General features: G+C 43.0%; 1 protein-coding gene across 6 annotated transcripts in view; it reads right to left on the reverse strand.

Annotated features, from left to right (window-relative positions):
- LOC308458034 (transducin-like enhancer protein 4) overlaps nt 1-20,327 on the reverse strand; it is a 128,713-nt gene extending 108,386 nt beyond the window's left edge. For 2 of the 6 annotated variants that reach the window (XR_013977155.1, XM_080972570.1), the window contains exons 1-4: nt 19,903-20,327; nt 18,935-19,032; nt 17,570-17,633; nt 16,085-16,129 (exon numbers count right to left, since the gene is read on the reverse strand). Coding sequence is in view for 1 of the 6 variants with exons in the window: in XM_080972570.1 (XP_080828696.1) it covers nt 16,085-16,129; nt 17,570-17,633; nt 18,935-19,032; nt 19,903-19,947 (252 nt within the window). In the remaining 5 variants the exon portion in view is untranslated. Of the gene's footprint in view, nt 1-16,084; nt 16,130-17,569; nt 17,634-18,934; nt 19,033-19,902 lie in introns of those variants that run through there. The other 4 variants (XR_013977156.1, XR_013977157.1, XR_013977158.1 and 1 more) reach the window with 3 other exon arrangements.

Consider the following 20,327-nt stretch of genomic DNA (forward strand, 5'->3'; position numbering starts at 1 on the left):
CTTTAAAAAGAAGAAGAAGAAGAAGAAGAATGCAGACAGTGCCACTGCTGTGGTGAACTCTCTCCCCTTGCACTCAGTTGTCTCACATGCTAATACACTGCCATCTTTCAAAGGGAGTACTGTGAAATGGGAAGGCTGTCATACAGAGTGAATGGTACTGCGGGGAAATCGGAGACGTGTAGAGAAAACTAATTAAGTAATTTCTCCCCATTGTTCCTTATTCTCTGCAAGCCTCCCTCAGACCACGACTCCAGTGTAGACTTTGATTGACTTACGCCTGATGCGCGCTGCCTTTTGTGCCTGCATAACTATGGGGGCTAGTTTGCCAAAACTGCTTATAGTGGCGCAAGGAAGCGCACAGGCCCAAAATCAATAAATAGAAGGTTTTATTTCTCTCTTGACCACCCACCCACCATGCTGCTTATCGCCATGGCATTCTCATGAACACAGAATGGGGTGGGAAAAGAGCGCTTTCAGGTACAGAGAAAGGGGTGGGCCTTCTTCCGTCCAATCCGTATGTATCCGTCCAATCGCTCTCCTACTTTCTCCTGTTCTTCTAGGTTCCCTCATCCCCTGTACAATGCATGTGGCTCTCTCTCCTGCACCCACTATCTGTCCCCCTTTTCTCTTTCCCTCCCCCTCCTCTCCATTTACTCTATCCTTACCCACAACTTATTTCACCAGCAGTAGCACTGTGCAACATCGGGAAGGTGCAAATCGCAGCGTAAGAGTAATGAAAGGTGAAGGCCACAGCATCCCTGCTACAGCGACAGCCATGCCTCAAATGGCTTTGATACATTGAATGGGAGCATGTAAGCGCAGCTGCATCTTTCTCCCTGGATCTCAGTGGGCAATGAGACTCGTCAGCTGCCAGATCTTGCACTGCTGATTACAAATACTTGAGGAGCAAGTCGTCCTCCATCAGTTCACCAGAAACTGGGGTTGGGGGTAGGCAGGGAGGTAATGCATCTTAAACAGATTGTCTCTCCTCCCTCACAGAAATCCAAAAGTGCTGTGGTCACTCCTGTGAGATTAGGATCCTCCCATTTGTCTGAGACTCCCCCCCCCCCATTTCCCCCTGTTTGGTGTCTGCATCCATTTCAACATTCACAATTTCCTAACTTTGGGCTCTGCTTTTTTTCTGCTAGGCCAGTTCCTAGCCAAGCCGGTTCTGGCATGGCTGTTAAGTACAGAGGAAAAACCACTTGGCCCTAATACCGGCTCACAGAAGCCTTTGGGGGCATTTAGAAATAGCATGTTAAATTGATACCTATGTGCCAATCATGTAGAGCTTGTGTGCAACAAAAAAGTAACATTTGAGAAACAGGTTGAAAATTATTACTATTTGCCAACCCATAAATTGCTGCCTTGGGCCACAGATTTCTCACTTGTGCTATTCAGTGTCCATTCTGACAGTGTCTTCTGGTCTGCATTTCACACTTGTAGACCAGCTTGTGACAGAAAACCTGCCATGGCTTAGTTAGAGAACCACCAGGGATTAGCAATTCCCCACTGGCCCCCACCCCTGCAGTCACATCCCATGCTAGCCTCCTCCCCAGTTGCCATCCACAAGTTGGGTGTGTGTCTGCAGTAAGGAAGCACAAAGCCCCCGCCCCCCACCCCCGCAGCAATTGTTAATTACAAGACAGCTGCGTCAGGTAAAGGCTGATGGCGCAAGGACCAAATCACCACCCCAGTGAGTTAACAAGGCCCATTTTGTCTTTTATCATGACTAATAAGGCATAAATATATAATTACATTGCACTAAACATAATTCACATATGCAAACACACAAAGAGACAATGTACTTAAGTACCTGGGAACACTGTGATCTGCACAGAATCACTTATTGCAGAAAAGTCCTACACATACTACTTTAATTGTAGAGATAAAGCAAACACTGCTTTTCACTCATAGTCAAAATATTCATTTACTTGAATAAAAACTCCTAATTTATCAAAGATCTCTGCCAATATTTGTTTCAGATCTTGTTTTAAGCTTGAATAGTATCACTTAACACTCCTACTCCTCACATCAACCTAGACTCCTCCATCCTTGTTATTTCAACTGATGGGTTATTTTTATCTTTTCATTCACAACCGTCAAACTACAATATTCTTCCCTGATCAGATTCTCCTTTCTTGCCAAACCATTCCCTCAAGTGCTTTTCTCCACACTTTCTAAATCCAGTTGCAATTTCTATGTTTTTTTGAACTAGAATACAGTAAAAACAAGAATACCCCATGATTGTGTTCTCAGGTATTTTGCTGGCTACAGAAGTAGTTCCTCAAAGGATTAATACATGAGATGGGAACAATCACTTGGAACTAGAATTCTACTATGCATGTTAAAGTATTTTTTCTGTGGCCAGCAAGAAACTACATTTTAAAAAAACAAACTCAGAAGCAGAAAAGTCTCAAGCCAGGACTCAAAAGTAGCATTGACTTACAATACGTAATGTACTCAATGCATTCCAACATATAGGGTTGGGTTCAAAAGATCCTATCTCAATTTAATAAACCAAGATATGCTAGAGTCTTTTGCCAACACGCACAATATGTTCTCTCCTCATCTATATGAAATGAGAAGTCTCCACCGAACCATTTCAAGCAAACTTGGAAACTATGGTTACTAGCTATGAAACAAGCCAGGATCTTAAATCATAGTTTGAATGGTTTTTTAAGACAGTGGACCTCCAGATGTTGTTGGACTACAACTCTCTTCAACCCCAGCCAGTGTGGCCAATGGCAAGTGGCGATGGGAGTCCAGCAACATCTGTGGCATCAAGGTTCCCCTTGGTTTACGACCCTAACTGGAGACTTACTTCATTCAAGTACACATGAAGGAAGAAGAGAAGGGGCTACATGCAAAGCAAAATGACTTGTGCCCAAGTTGAAATATGGTAATCTGAACATAGCCGTTGTCTTTCATCGGAAGCAAAGAGATTGCAACTTGTTTTATGCTTGAATGGGGCTTGTTTCTGAGCAAACTGCTGTGGTTACTGACTGGCCTACGTCTACAGGGAATGCAAGATGCTTCTGGTGAAGATTTCATGTTTGAACATTAAGCCATGCAAATAAATTCCACTGTTGAGCTTTGCAGTTTTTTTTTATTTTTTGGTGTTGCTCCTCTCTTCTTCTGTGCTGAAACTACACCTTCAGTCACTTCTTAGCTAAACTCTCTTTTCCTACAGTGTTAAGACACCGTCTCCTCACCAGTATAAAAAAGATCCTTCCAATGAAGAAAAGCAATTAAGCCAAACAAACTGGGCTTCAGAAAGCTGCCTTAAGTGGGGCTCATTTAAGTTCCAAAAGGTTGCTAATTCATAGGAACACAGGAACCTGCCTTATGCCAAATCAGGCTCCAAGGCCCAGCACAGAACACACCCACTAGGAATGGCTTTCCAGGATTTCAGATGGGAGTCTCCGCCCGCCCTACCTGGACATGCCAAGGAATGAACCTGGCACCTTCTGCATGCAAAGCACATCATGCTCTACCACTAAGCCATGGGCCTTCCCTAATAGACGCAAGCTGTGACAAGTCTGGCCACTAAATAAATATTTTTACAGACTTCCTTTCATCTAGCATCAGGATTTCACACAGTAGTACCGTGACGGGAGAAACTGCACTCGCTGAACTTCTCACCTGAAAAAAGGAAGAAGAGGAGGAAGAACTGAAGCACGGCTGAAGGCCAAGTGTCATCAAACTGAGTGGCTCAGACTCTCGGTGATGACATTAATCTTCTGTAGCCCATTTTATCTGTGCAACACAAAAACACTGACAAGGCCCAGTGGCCTTCAGCTCTATCTGCTCTCCCCTCAATAGATAGCAATCACAACTCATAACACCCCCCAACTGCACTTCTATCGTCAACACACAGCCTCAACCTATAGCTGGTAGATTTTTTTTTATTACTCTTTTTTTCACTCTATTTCACCATCCCTCTGCAGTATTAAATTTCCACACAGCTTTTTTCTGTCAGTGCCTACAAGTACCAAAATGTTTTATTAAGTCTTTGCAGAGAGCATATGCTGCTCTTGTTGTATTTTGATTTGTTGATTCTGGGTCCAAACTCTGAAAAGGCAAGGGGAAACGGGTCCCTCAGCTTTCAGAAATGCTTTTCTAAGACAGTAAATCTGCATCCCTGGCCTGAGGATGCAATTGAAAGCACAGTTGATGGATTAACCACAGCATTACCATATGCCTTATTTACTGTTTCTATACTGGTGATGCTAGAGGCCAGTAGTGGGTTAGTGGCTTCTCATCATCTAGTTAGCCTTTCATTTTTGTTCAATACCTTCCTAAATAAAGTGGCGAGGGGAATTGCAAGCTAAAATGAATATGGGGATTTGGAGACTCAGGCATACAAGTTGAAAAGAGAAACATAACACCAAGGAGAACATTTCTCCAGAAGGTTGCAGTAAAGCTTATGGCACACAGGGATGCATTGCACACAGTAATATGTGGGGTGTCGGTAGGTGGAGGCTGTGGCCTCACAGCCACAAAGAGAACTGGGATGTCTGATATTTTACACTGCACACACCAAGAGGAAACAGAACAGTCATGGTATAAAAAGCCATGGAGAATGTATGTTGGCCCATCACGCTACCCCAGAAGGCAAGCATGGAAACCGTATAGTTATGACCCAGAAAGCAATAGGAATGCAGTCGTGCAGTTGAAGAAATTGTCTAGTTTGATTGAGTTATGGCGCTAAGCTTTTTCACACTTACCTGTGAGTAAGTTCCATTTAAACATGCATGCATAAATCTGCATGAGGAGCAAGCCTGGGCACTGATTCTTGCGGTGCTATTTTTCTAGAAAAAGAGGTGCTGGAACTCACCATGAACTTCTCCCTCGTTCTTAGAATGGCATTGGCGCCCACCTGACAGGTGCCAGAACCCACACGAGAGGTGGTGAAACTGAGTTCCTGTGAGTTCCAGCTGAAAAAAGCCCTGCATAGTTGTATAATATAGTGGCAGCCTTTTATCATCCTTCTAAGAAGGGCTCAATTCTTGAATGCAGAAGCAGGCATTGAAAGCATTTTGAGATGGTTATTATCAAGTGTATTCACTGGAGAGGAAATACTTCTTACCCTTGTTCCTATTTATTTATTTAAAACCATTCAGGCACCACCCATTATTTGAAAACAGTAAGGCAGTTTACAGCCAACTAAAATAGAAGTTCATTAACAACAGTGCATTGAAAACAAGAGCAATAAATACAGTCACATACATAATTAACTAAAATGCAACAAGGCATACTAATGAGCTCCAAGGCCTGAGTCAAGAAGTTGGTTTTCAACAAGTGCTGCAAACACATCACTGCCCTAAACCTGGCCCAGTAGCCAGCTGGCAGCCAATGCAATTCGTTTGAAAGCAGTGTTTCATGCTTGTTGTAAATGGCTGCACTTAGCAACCCAGCCATGGCATCCTGCTCCAGTTGCAGCCTCCAGACTCGCCTCAAGGGCTTTACAAAGTACTAATGCATGAGTTGCAAGGCTACTGCAGTTCAGGCATGGTGAGAGCTACCACATCTAAAGCTGGTGAAACGTGTTCCAAGTCACTTCAGTCCCCAGTGGTGACTTTGAAAGGAAAAGCACTTGTTCCTTCAACCCTGTCTAAAACAAGCAAATTACCCAATTCTCAGACCCAGGAAGCCCACCACCACCCACAAGGTCTTTGTTTTAACAGGATCCAACCTCATTCAGTTCACCACTGCGCCAAACCTAAGAACAGCCTGGCCCAGAATTTACATGACCACTCCTGACACAGACGACACCAAACTGCATTTTTGGTTACATCAGCACACTTCCAAATTTTCATGTATGGAGAAAACCTGATTGCAACAAGTCAAAGAACCCAAAATGAAACATATATATATATATATATATATATATATATATATATAACCTTCTGACCTTGACAATCAAGTTCAGTGATTACTACAGCCCAAGATGCGGGCAGCCAAGCCCAGCTGACCAGGTCCAACTCAACCTTGCCTTTGGTATAAAGCAGGAAGGGAGAACACAAGTTCAGGAAATGTGGCCTCAAAAGGAGAAGCATCACCAAAATCAGAACTAGTATCTCTACGGGTTTTTTAAACCTGCAATAAAATCCCTATTTAGAAAAAAAAAGCTTACATGAGAACTTCTTTTGTGGTATGTAAGCATGGGGTGTTTTCACACATCAGGTAACCACAGACAAGGAGAGGCTTTTGAGCGAATATAGATACACAAAACACACTCAGAGTATTCACGCCTTCATTGCTAAAGCAACTACTGAAAACAAGAATGAAATGAAGGAAGGAAGGCAGGCTCCATTTTGTTCATCATCAGAGCCCTTCAGACTAACACACAATCACCATAGGGGACCTTGAAACGAATCAAGTATTTCCAAACACATGTCAGAAATGATTTTAGAACCTGAAAAGACTTCATTTTAGCAGGCAACACTTTCATAATTTTGAGTTATTTATTTCATCTATTTTTACCCATCCTAGGATCTCAGGGCGGCCTACAAATTAATAAAAATGCAAGAAACCTAACAGACAAACAAGAACAAATAAGAAACATGCCTAAAATAAATTAAAGAACCATCATAGAAACCATCTTCTGGGACCAACTCAATGCTTTCCAAACAATAAACGCTAATGCCAGAAGCAACTTGGAAAGGCCTGGTAGGTGCCAAAATGTCCTGGGGTTGTGGGTGGCACTGCGGTCCAAACCACTGAACCTCTTGGACTTGCCAATCGGAAAGAGCTCCCGTCACTCTGTCCCAGCTCCAACCTAGCAGTTCAAAAGCATACCAATGCGAGTAGATAAATAGGTACAGTGGTACCTCAGCTTACATATGCTTCAGGTTACAGACTCCGCTAACCCAGAAATAGTACCTCAGGTTAAGAACTTTGCTTCAGGATGAGAACAGAAATCGTGCTCCTGAGGCGCGGCAGCAGCAGGAGGCCCCATTAGCTAAGGTGGTACCTCAAGTTAAGAACAGTTTCAGGTTAAGAACGGACCTCCGGAACAAATTAAGTACTTAACCCAGGATACCACTGTACTGCTGTGGCAGGAAGATAAACGGTGTTTCCATGCACTCTGGCGCTCGTTACGGTGTCCCATTGCACCACAAGCGGTTTGGTCATGCTGGCCACATGACCCGGAAATCTCTCTGCAAACGCCAGCTCTCTTGGCCGGAAGCAAGATGAGCACTGCAACCCCATAATCACCTTTGACTGGACTTAACCGTCCAGGGATCCTTAATCCTTATCTCCTAGGGGAGATTCCACAACTGGCGCACCACAAACCAATCAGATGATGACCAAAGACGCACAACTTGGGAACACATGAGCAGTCAAATGGAAGCCTGAGAAAGTGCCTGGTTAACCTCCCCAGATTTTATCTACCACAGTCTACAATTCAGATCACATCTGGCTACTTTTGCATTATCAAGATGAGTATTGTTAGTCATATTCTACCTACTTCCTAAAATCTCTCAAAATGTCAACACAGAAATGTAACTTTAGATATGGCTATGAGGAACAATCACAGAATCAGAGTTGGACAGGACTCCAAGGGTCATCTAGCCCAACCAACACAGAAATGTAACTTTAGATATGGCTATGAGGAACAATCACAGAATCAGAGTTGGACAGGACTCCAAGGGTCATCTAGTCCAACCCCCTGCAATGCAGGAATCTCAGCTAAAGCATCCATGACAGGCGACCATCCAACCTCTGCTTAAAAACCTCCAAGGAAGGAGAGACCACCATCTCTACTGAGAGTCTGTTCCACTGTCGAACAGCTCTTACTGCCAGAAGCTTTTTCTGAATGTTTAGTCAGAATCTCCTTTCTTATAACTTGAAGCTATTGATCTGAATCCTACCCTCCAGAGCAGAAGAAAACAAGTATGCTCCCTCTTCCATCTGACAGTCCTTAAGATATTTGAAGATGGCTATCGTATCTCCACTCAATCTCCTCTTTTCCAGGCAAAACATACCCAATCTCCTTCAAGCGCTCCTCATAAGGCTTAATTTCCAGTCTTTTACCATTAACAGTCAGAGCCAAAAACTGAAAGCAGTCCATGCTATAAATATTTGAATTATCAAGTGAATGATAAGCTGAAGATGTTCCAAAATAGTTTAAGTTAGTAGGAATAAATGTGTAAATATTTGGAGTCTATAAAGGAAAATAAAGTAAACTTCCTACATTTATTTTTAGTCATACATCAAACTCCACACAAAAGGACTATGAAAGAACAACTTGAGTTTGGGTTGAAGGCAAGCACATTCTAATTTGGACCAGACTAATTGAAATGAATGACCATGACGTTACATAACCCCTAGTGGTGTAGCAATAAAACTGTTAACACATTTGCAAAGCTAAGCAGGGTCCAGTATGGTTTCCTGTTGGATGGGAGACTAGTGTGTGCTGGTTGGATTAAATGACCCTCAGAGTTCCTTCCAGTTCCAGATTTCTATGGTTCTATAAGCTAAAAGAGGGAAATGTACACATGCATACTTTCAAAAAACAAAAATGTCCTGCTCACTGAGTTAAATAGCATGCAGTATGTTTTCTCCATCAAAAATTTCACAGGCACTGCTGAAGGACAGATAAAACTGTATTGTGATCCACAAATCCCTAATTGGCCACCCTGATCTGGAATACGACCAGCTGCTTTGGCAAAACCACTCTGGATATTAACCTGGAGGACTCCAGCCCACACGTCTGCAAAGGAAATCAGAGAAAGAAAAAAGTAGGGGGAGGGCCTTAACTGTTCAGAAATATTAGAAGAGAATCTATTTTCTTTTTCTTGGTTAAAAATCACAACATAGGACACCAGCTAAACAAAAAACAAAATGTTCCTTAATATGGTTTTTCTAGCTGTTGATTATAAATGTAGCGTCCAAATCCAAAGACTTGATACACAGTAGAATAAATGTTTAGAAGAATGGTGGTCACCAATTGTTGCCACAGTGCAATATAGTAATATGTTGTTATGCCAGCCTCATGGGCTGTTACTCGCAGGCTGCAACGCTGGCATAAATATTTAGGTCTTAACTTCAATGGACTGACAATTGGTCCAGTGTTTACACTCTTCAATTAAGAGGAATATTAGAGGCTTTGTTGATTAGAGGCTCACCATTACAAGCTGACCTATGTTTGCCAATTAGCATCAGACCTGCTGAGATCAGTTCTGCTTTGTAGTGCAAAAAAAAGCATGGAATAAATGGCATTCACTACACGTCACAGACATCAATTTTTTCAGAGAGCCAATAGCATGACTTTCTCCCAACGTGTAGCCAAACACTTCCTGAAGAAAATGGTGCGCTCAGAACTATTAAGTTCCAAATGGGCACTGAGCTCATAGAGTCACACAAACTCGTCTCCCTTACTTTTCAAGTATGGAGTTTAATTGCACCAGAATAATTAGAACAAATCAAACTCAATCAGCCCTAAAATTTCTATTTATGAATACGCAGCAATTAATAAGAACATGGATAAACGTGATGGAAAACTCACTTGTAACATCAAGAACATCCCAGACTGTACATAGCCATCACGTTTGACAGAGGTAAACATCATATTGCTGTTTCAAGGTGTGCTTCTATTCACACACTGTGTGTTTACTATGGAAAATGCCTTGCGTGCAGCCTAAAAAGTAGCATGAGCCAACTTTTTACCAAATGGGCCCAACTGCTACTGGTACGCTGCTGCTGCCACATCAGTTTTTCTCCCTCACAATATGTGAAGTGCGGATAAAAGAGCTAAATCTTTAGACATCTGGATTGTGGATGTTTAAGGATGTGGCCATGTTAACCCATGTCATATGTTTTTGCTTTGCAAAATGTCAATGTAACTGCATCAAGGCAAAATAGGTATCCCATTCGTCATGCATACCTGTGGGGCAATGGAACGTTATATAAGCAGTCTTTTTTTACTATTATTTATTTATTATTTCTAAAATATATGAAAATCTAATTATACAAATGATTCTGTTCTTTCCAGGCAGTGCAGGTAAATGAGGCTTATGCTAAACTGAGTGCCTTTCAAAAAAAGGGGGGGGGGGAGAGAACAAATTAGTATATAGAGCATATCAGCCTCAATCCAGCTATCCCAAGAGTAACTGATCCCTTTCCTGCTACAGCAATGAAAGATACCATGGAACTACTAAGGCCCCTGCAACTGAGGTCCTGCAACAGCAAACCTCATTTTATTAAAGACGTACATTTTATTTTAAATTTGGAACAATACAACTTCATAAAAAACCAAATAAGAATATCCTGTTCTCAAATTCTCTGCTCCTGTTCCCAAGTGTATGGCTCTGTTTACAAGAATCTCCTCCTGCTGACAAACCCTTGCTTCCCCCATCCTCCCATGTCCAAAGAACTGTGGCCATAGGAGCATAGGAGGGCTCTGTGATCCAAATGTCACAGATAGGAAGGTGTGGTCCAAAAGGAGCTATTTTGGCTTAATCAGTTTCACAATACATGCTTTATAATCTTAAACTAGGACACATGAAGTCTGGCCTTCATACTGATTTGTCAACCCATTTTACATTTTAAAACTTGATGGAAAATCTCAAGGTTGGAACTCAAGGTTAGAAAATCACACGGTTAGAACCTTAACACAGTCAGACACCACAATCTTTTACATTTTCCCTTCTAGTGTATCTGATGTTAAACCTCCCAGTTCTTCTGCCAGCTCCTACTACATTGCTGGTATCTCAATTAAATCTTTCCTACTGTCTATAAATGGAGAGAAAACTCAAGAGGTGCAATTCTAGTGGGTTCCTCAGCTTTCCTCCAGAATAGCAGGCAGCATCTCTCCAGCTACAGATCAATATAGTACATATACATTGTGCAACCTTAGGCAATCCAAAAACATTTCAGGTAATCAGAAAGATAAACAGAGAGAAATGTCATTTAAACAATTACACTCCTTTTTCTTAATTTCCACAGGTCACAGAGTTGTGTGTTCAGAATGTAAAGAGAGATACGCTCATCCCAACAGAGAGGATCCTTGATCATGTGCGAGTTGTGTCCCAATCTGAACACCGAGCTGTTCTCAACACTTGAGTGAATAAGGAAGCCTGTACAGAGTATAAGTGGAGGCAGCTACTACTTGCAAGAAGAGGCTGCAAACCATCAAACAGCAGCTGCTTCTGTTTGCTTGCTGCTCACCTGCTCAGGTAGACACACTCTGCCACTCAGGACAACAGGCCACCAAGAGTGGCTGGGAACAGCTCCAGTTTGCTTGTCAGACAGACACACAGAATGTGATGGCAGATCTCTCTTTTGTCCCCTCTAGGAAAAAGAGGGAAATGTGCGTACCTGAGGATGGGGTGGTGAGCAGCCCTGATCTGGTACCAAGAAAAATGGCATCTGGCACTGGCTTTCCACTATGGGTGGGTAGGGGTTGAGCCCTCCTTTAAGTCAGAGACCTCAGCAACCCACTGACCCTTCATTACATTACCAGTAGTTCTCAGCAATATGAGCATTCTGTGGCCCCAGCGATGAAAATCAGTCAAAATTCAGCTCTAAATTAAACAAATGGATTTCCATCTTTGGTCTTTTACCAAAGTAATTTACTGAAGCACCAGCAGTAAGCAGACTCAAGGCTAGGATGTCATACGAACCATATATCAACCCAGTCGGCAATAAATCTGCTCCTCCCCTCCAAGCTCTATGCTACTTTCTTAAATAGCTCGCTATAAAGCCCCAACCTAATTAAAAACAGCTTCCTCTGCAAGAGCTGCCTTGATTTCACTTATTTACACATTAACTGCAGCCTCTGTTTGGCCAATCCAGCCTTATTCCCTGTACTATGCGGGGCCTTTTATCTGCCCTGGACAGCATTTTCTCCAGCAGATGAAGTAGATGCCGATTGATTTGCTGTCGAGCATGGTAAATTAATAGCAACAAATTGCTGAGGGCCCCATCTCACTGCACCACCATGCTTCGGCAGTTTTGCTTTATTTGCTCCATGATGGGCAGCAGTCAGGCCTCTTCAAGTCAATTTCTTCTTAACAACCTGCAATACTTTTCAATGGTGAAAATAGAGCTGTTCCTTGTAAGTCAGAAATCAATATCCTATTGCCCTTAGAAAATGCTAAACAAGCAGTATTGGCAATCCACTTGGTACCAGAGGGTATCAGATATAATGCAAATCCATACCGCTTCCCTCCTTGTAGTTATTACAGTTTGCTAAAAGGTTCCTAATGCCATTTATCATCATTTACCATCGACTACTGCAGCTACGATTATGATATCCTATCAGCTGGCCAGAGCCCTTTCATTTCTACTCAATTAATATTTTAGAAGCACTCAAATGGTTGTTGCCTAAGACTTGTAATAAAATTTACATGGATTGCAATGAAAGGGAGGAAGGAAAGAGGGAGTACAGTGATGCTTCTGAAAACGCACGCACGAAAACAAATCATGCCATTCATGTTCCTGTGTCCAGCTCCAAGGTCTGATCTCCTGAAAATATCCATAGGAAAAGGAGTCAGTTTATCTGAGAATGCTTTCAACTAGGAAGAGCTTTGCGGAAAAACAAAAGGGCCACTGTAATCTCAACTCTGAAAAAACACACACGCAGAGAATGATATTTGCCTCCTATTTAACTTCCCACTGGTACTATTCATAACTGTCTTATCTGCAGCCAAGGGCTAATTCTTATTTTAATAGTGAATATTGGAGTAAAAGCACTTCAATTCCCGATTGACTAAAACGATGAGATTATTATACCCTATCATTATCAACTAATTAAGATAACAAAAATACAATCCAAAGAGTCAGAGAAATAGCACATCCATATGTTTTTGAATTTATGTAGAAGTGCTAGTGTGTACATGTGCTTTTAAGAAGGTTTGGCCCATTAAAAAATCCAAACGTTTTTCAGGACACTAATGCTGTTAACAACACAATTGCATGCATGCTTGATTGGAAATAAATCCTACTGAATACAAGGCACTTTCTTCTTAGTAATATTCAGGACCATAGCTTTATCAATAGCATCTTGCCATAGAGAGCAATGCTTACATTTTTTTTCACATCCCAAGGCAAAAACAAAAGGGGGGGGTGCGAACACCACATTTTAATCTGGCATCTCCCAACACACTTATCCTACTCTTTTGATTTTAGCAGAGATTGCAAAACAACAACAATTCTGTGCCACACGCCAGGGTTGTTGGTGTTGAGTGTCTGTTTTTTAATAAACCTAAATAATTCAGAAAACTAATTCTATCAGTCTAATGCTATTTACTCAGTTACCAAAATCTAAATTAATTATGTTCTCAAACATAATTGTTAAAAATTGGCAACATTATGCAGGCTTAATTAAGATTAAATCCAATTTGCTAAATGTACTTTAATTGGTACTAATTACATTAGCTTTCCTTTCAGAATGACAAATTCCCCATAGGTTTCACTTTAATAGTCTTCTATCAAAATCAACACAGGATGACTGATGATCAGCCTTGCGAAAGGGGAGGAGAAAGAAAGGGGGGGGGACCTTGCCACATCCTCTTCGCCCCCACCCTCAAGGCACACACACAGCGCCAGCCAGCTATGTGCATTTATCCTTTTATCAATTTGCTAAATCACAGAGTCATGACTCCATCACAGCCATCATTTTCTGTTCCAATGAAAAAATTCTCTGAAAATAAATACTTGGTGGATGGGAGCAGCCAAGAAGAACAGACGTTTTAACAGAAAAATACACAAAGGTTTCAAATACCAGGGCCACCAATTACTAGGGTACTTCCAGGGACTCCAGGGAGCCCTACTTTTGAACCCGCCGAGACACAAATCTAATAAGCGAATAAGCCTAACCTGATCTTGAGAACTAGGCCCAATTATGCCGCAGGGCAACTTCGCTCCATTATTGCCTGCTTTCCATTACAAGGGCATCCAGCAACTACATCTGGAAAAGGAGCTACGAGAAACCAAGGCTGTCTGCCTAGGAAAACAAATAAAGATAGATAGGCCTCTGTGCTTTTTTTTGGGGGGGGGGGAGAAATGGAGGAGGGGCAGGAATAAAGGAAATATAATAAGTAGGTGGCTTGCAGAGCTGTCTGTATTCCATAATGTGATAAACTGCCCTCAGGATTTTTGTGTGATTGAATATAAGAGCAAAACCCACAAATAATCCCCAAAGCAGATCACTCTGCCTCAATTGGGTAAAATTTGGGCGGTGGGGGGAGGGCAGGACAAAGAGGCGGAGGTCCGAAGGCTTTGTCCCCTTTGAAGAAGGTGGCTTTAAGCAAGGGAGGCTTTCAATATTTCCATGATGTCAGATGGGGAACTTTACTGGAGGGGGTTGCAGGCGCGTGGGGAAATGCTATGATCAACATTACCAAGCCCACATATTACACTGCAGAGGAACAGAGATAAGACAATAAGATTCTTCAGAATGATAATTCTGCAAAGAACTTTCTTTGTTGCATTTCATTAGAGTCAGCAGCACGTGATAAAAAGTATTAAAAGAAGTGTTTTCTGCAAAGGTGGAGTGTTGACACTACTAATCTGAACAGAAATGACAGCGATGGAAAAACGATACTCTAATTAAACTCAATCCTTCAAAATCAGCACATTTTCAAATTAAATATAAAATTTACTCAGAGCACCCTGATGCAAGCAGTTTCCAATGTGAAATATTTGAAATAAAATTAAAGCCCACTTTTCTTTGTTTTAAACTGAGGCAGTGCAATTACAGACTTTATATCTAGACTTTTCCACCTTCTAGGTTCCCCATGCCCAGAATAAGAAGAAGAAAAAGATTACATACATATATTAAATTATTCTCAATGTGTTCCTGAGCAAACGGCTAATACCAGAAACCACATAAGCTAATCCATGAGGATTTTGGTTATCAATTTTGTTTAGATACAAAAATACTCTATTGTCCTTAAAAAGGTAGATGGGTGAGTTTTTACATCAAATTCAAGACATAACAAAGTTTTTCCGACTTCAAAAGGTTTTGAACAATTCCTCGCGATGGACGCTAACAATTCTTCCCAATAGCTCACAGTGCTAATTAATTTTAATATTAACCATTAATCCTATGGATGTCCTCAACATCTGAATTGGCACAATTAAAATGAACTGAATTGCAGGCAAAATCTGTTATGCCACAGAATAGGAAATTTAAGCTAGAAGACACTAGACAGTGTGTTACTATTATGCCCAGTTTAGCAGGTTAACTATTGCGACAAACCCGTAGTAGTGTAAATACAGGAACAAACTACGAAGCAGTTACCAAAATTCTGAAGTCAAATTTTCTCACATACTGTACAGAATTCAACACTTGATCAGAATTATACTGCAGTGCTATAGGACTTCCATTACCACCTTCCCATAACTTTCAGCAATACATAATTCTAAAAAACTTTGTTTAATCACACTTCTTCACCAGGAAAGGTTAGCCTCATTCAGTGACTTGCCTAAAAACAAAAATTAACCTACCAGTCGTGGCCTAACTGCTGGTGTCTACAACCAGGGCGGCACATCAGTATAAGCTCATCTGCCGTGTTTGGCACTGAAGCGCAGAATTTCCTGAGGTGGTCCATATAAAAGGACCCAGAGGCAGGCTTTCTCATTCCACATCAACTTCCTTTTTTCATTCTACAGATCTCAAGAAGTTCACCAACTTACACATCCAACAACTTTAAAAGACAACTGGCCCCTTCACCATACACAGACTGGTCTCAGGTCCACTGCCCATCAGCTCATCTACAAGGCAGCAGGCTTCAACTCAGACAGCTCGAACCTAAAATTCTGATTTTGTTATCAACAGGCGACAACTGGACTACTTGCAGGCAGAGACACAACTGTTACCAAATCCAACAGCATTTATCCAACACAAATCCAACACAGGCATTTTAGGGAATGTTCGCAAAATATTAAGACCACCTACACCTGCCTGCATAGGCTCTTATGGCACGTTCAAAGAATCAGTTTGTCCCGGTGAGCAAAAAAAAAATATCAAAATCTTGTCTACAATTGAATGAAAGAAGTGCTGTAGTTTAAGTGGATTAAAAATTGGAAAAAACAGTAACTTTCCAAAAGGAGGGAATGTGTTGCCTACCTGTTTATGCATCTCTATGTTCAACCCGTAGGACATTTCATAATACTAAGAAGAAAGAAGAAAATGAACTCATTTTAGAATATGTAATCATACAAACACACACAATTTGCAATCTTTTGAAAGCATATGCAGCATAATGTAACTAAGCTGAATCTCCTCAAATCATACACATTCCTAATTTGTGTTAGTCTGCTTTTAATTCTACATTTGTTTAAACTACCACTCAAAAAAGGAGGGGTGAAGGAAATCACACACATGCATACCAGAAAGGAAAAATGACAAATACAATTATTAAAGATCAGACAGAGCCCAAGTATACATTTTGTTCCACAGCACCAATTTAAGATGGTAAAATGTTGGAAATGCTAGAAAGCAGACAGGGTCATAAATCAGCAATGTAGAGGAGACTTTTCTTTCGATATTTTAAATTAAAAACATGAAATGACTACAAGCAAATATAGGCTTTGCAAAGAAATAAAACAGCAGAGCATTTCAGATTCAAAGCAGACACACAATTGTGTGTGTGGTTAAAAAAAGAAAAGGAAAACCCTGCGTTCCTGTATTGCAGGATAGTTCGGCTTCGCCAGTTAGTACCATATGCACAAGGAACATCAGAACATGTGAAGGCCAGAATAGAAGCTTTGATGGATAGCTTTTGCTCTGGCTAGAAGGCAGCATATCTCAAGGTTACTGTCCTCCTTAAAACAGTCACTCCATCACATAAAGAAAGCAATTATTTCCTCATATAAACAGATGAGCAGATAGAAAACAGCTCTTTGGGCGTCATCACAATCCATCAGAAAATTAGGTGTTTAGAGACTTCATCATATGCCAATCATTGCTGCAGGGAGTCCACAAATACATACCGGGGAGGGGAGGGGTCCTTTCTACAAAAACTCTGGTCACCAACGTCCTCAATTAACCATGAAGCCTTTAATTGGCAGCTCTTACGCAACAGGTTTAAGAACTAAGACTTTTTATTAGCGTGCTGGTTCTCTTTGTCTTGCCTCTTAAAATGTAAATATCTTTCTCTGAAAGGACAAATTTATTCTGCAAATCAATGGCAGGTGGAAGCATAGATTGGAAGCTTTTGTCTTGAAGACTACATGCAAACTCAGATACGCCTCTGGCCAGCTAATCATATTTTCATCAATATGTCAAAGGGTAAGGAATTCTTTATACTTAAAGCACCAAGAGTCTTCAAGGACCTTCTGCCATGCAGGACCCGTTGGGTGCTGGAGTGAACACACTCATTTCACACAAGAAAGTCCAAGTGGATTGTTCCACTGAGCAGAAAAAATTATGTCAAAGCGCCTAATAACAAGCAGGCGCAAAACCTTCAGGGCCAAGGTTTCCCAACGCAACCTTCATCACAACAGTGCCTCTTATCACTAGCTAGCTGACTGCCTCCAGCAACCTTCGCGTTCCTCTCTGTTCGTATACCACCCTAATAGACATTTTGAATTTGTTATGCCGCTTGCTTACCATGACATAATGTCGCTGCATCTCTGTCTTTTCACTGGCCAGTTTTTCACATTCTAGCTTTAAACTGTTCAAGAAAAAAAAAAGAAACAGGCACACACACATCCATGAGTATTTAATAATGCCCCTTTGCATAGCCTCTCGATATATGAAAAGTCCCTGCAGGTTATCCTCTGTAATATTAATAAGAAGCCAAATTCAAGTAGTTAGAGCGAATCTAGGATTTCCCTTGTCGATAAGATCCACTTGTCCTTTGCTCAAGCCAAAATGCAGGAAAGTTTTCAGGCAAATGCATCTTGCGTGGGTGAGGTGGTGGTAGGGAAACAGGTCAGAAAATGGAATTCTTAGGCAGGCGGCTTGACTGTCTTCGAAGGATAAATATCACCTGCTATTGTAGAATTCTTTCAAAAAGACCACTACTTAAGCTGCCTTTACGTGTGATCTCGCTTGCCCTTAAACGGGCAATATAACGTTGAGTAACCACTCAAGATAGAAAGGGTTTTAGGCTTTTAAAGGAAGCAGCACAACAGCATCTACAAGTGACATCTTCTGAGCAATAAAGCCTTCTTTGCAGTCCCCCACCCCCAACACACACACACACACGCACTTAAGGTTGCAACAATCTTGAGAGTTGTTTGTCAAGAAGAGTATAAAAGTACTTCTACCCTAAGGATAATGAGAGAACACTCCAGCTCCAGTTCCATTCTATCAGCACCTGACACTGCACATTGTCACGCAAGATATGAAGGAGTGGGGTCAAAACATTTAATTTAAGCAAAGATGTGCATGGGTGGGCGGGGGCGAGATTTCAAATCCTGTTGGCTTACACCCCTAGAACTGGGGCCGGGAGGGGGAGAAATCCTTGCCCAGCAGCTTCCAAACCTCCTGATTCGCAAACACTTTGCTCCTGGTGCTTTGCCCAATCCATAAGAGCACTTTTATTTGCCTTTTGCTTTTAGATTTGCCAAGACTAACCTTTTAAAGGCGTGTTTCCTCCACCTGGATTAATTCAGAAGAACTTAAAAAAAACAAAAACGAGTACCTTTGATGAAGTGTTTATGAACATATTCAGGGATATGTTTAAAAGCACACTCCTAGCATTTGAAACCTCCCTCAGTCAAGTGGGCACATCTCCTTGCCAAGATAAAGGAGATGAAGTGACACCGTTCTATCAGGGCTGTGACCCGGGAATGCTGCGCTTTGTTTTGTTTGGCAGAGTGGCGGGGAAGATGCCGTCTCTTTGCAATGAAGACAAGAGTATGATTTTTAAAAAGGAGAAAAGAGACGCATGCCCATGCCTGGAGGGGTAGAAGGGGGAGTGACAAGAGATAAGCAAACACAAGGATCAGGGAAAGTAAACATCATTACCTGTGGTACTGAGCCTGTAAAAACTGAAACTCCTCCTTAATCCGATCACAGGATTCGGAAATGGTGAATTTGAAGGGTTGAGCAGGCTGATGCGGTGCCTAGAAGCGGTCATCAGAATGAAATGTTTTAATTACTCCTCAGCCCAGCCTCGCCATTGGCGCGCACAACACATACAAACATGCCTGCCGAGGTCACCCAGACATCAATCAGGAAAAGAGCAATTAAAACTCACTCGGGGCGCGCGCGCGCACGGACACGCCGAGTGTTTTTGTCTTTCAATCATGCCCGTCCGGCTCGCCTCCCGCGCCCACCGAGCGGAGCCTCGTCCGCCCCTCCAGAAGCCGCCCAGGGAGGCGGAGGCGGCGGCGGCTCTTCGGCTCATCTTCCCGCTCCAGCATGATAGCCAACCGACAGCACCAGCAAGGGCTCAGGGAGGGGGGGGGGTCTTGTGTTGCCCCACGGGGGGAGATGAAAGGGGGCAGAGGGCGGGGAAAGGGAACCGCAAGGTACAAACGGGCAGCAGCAACGCACTGGGCAGCTAAACCGAATTCAGAGGACGGCTCCTCCGCTTAATTTGCCTGTGACTCTTTCAAAGGCTAAGCAAGCCGGAAAGTACTAGGAAACCAGCCCCTGACACCGTAAAGCCTCGAAAGCCAAAGACAACAATAAGAAAATGGCTACAACTCAATTGTTTCACCCAACTCTCCCTCCCACCTCTTCACCCTCCTCCTCCTCCCTCGCTCATTTGCCTTCTCCAAGAGGGAGGCAAAGCGGAGGGGGGGAGATTGGTCTTTCTTCTCGTCCCCCGGCCCCAGCCTCCCCCCTTCCCCGGACCGACCGCACAGTTCCGCCCCTCCCATTTGGTAAACAAGACTTTGGGGGGGGGGAGGGCCGGGGTGGGAGACGCTGCTGGACCCCGAGCCTCGCCCCCAGCCCGCCCTCCCGCCCCGGGTCTCGCCGCTACTCACCGGGTGTCTGCTTTGAGGGTACATCTTGCTCAGATCGCGAATCATCCAAACCGATTTAGTGGGTTCTCTGGGCCAGGAAGAAAACTCGGTTCATTGATTTGAATCGCAGCGATGCAAAGGAGGGGATGGAGGCGCTGCGAGGAGCGTCTCCGGCTCTGCCCGCACCTTCCCACCCCGGGAGGGACACGCAAGAGGCGGCGGCGGCGTCTGAGTCCCCGGCAGAAGGGGACCCGTGCAACATTCCCCGGGGGCGTCCCTGGCCAACGAGCAGCCGCGCCGGCGAGGCTGCGGCCACTGCCCGCCGCTCCCACGCCCAGGGCCCTAGGCGCAGTCCGAAGGTCCAGGCGCCGCGGCGCTCCCGGCAAGTCCCGCTTGCGATGTCCCGGCCGGCGGGAGGCTGCTCATTCGCGGCCCGCCAGCGGCGC

The sequence above is a fragment of the Podarcis pityusensis genome, assembly GCF_964106645.2.
Source record: "Podarcis pityusensis genome assembly, chromosome: 11".
Lineage (NCBI taxonomy): Eukaryota > Metazoa > Chordata > Lepidosauria > Squamata > Lacertidae > Podarcis > Podarcis pityusensis.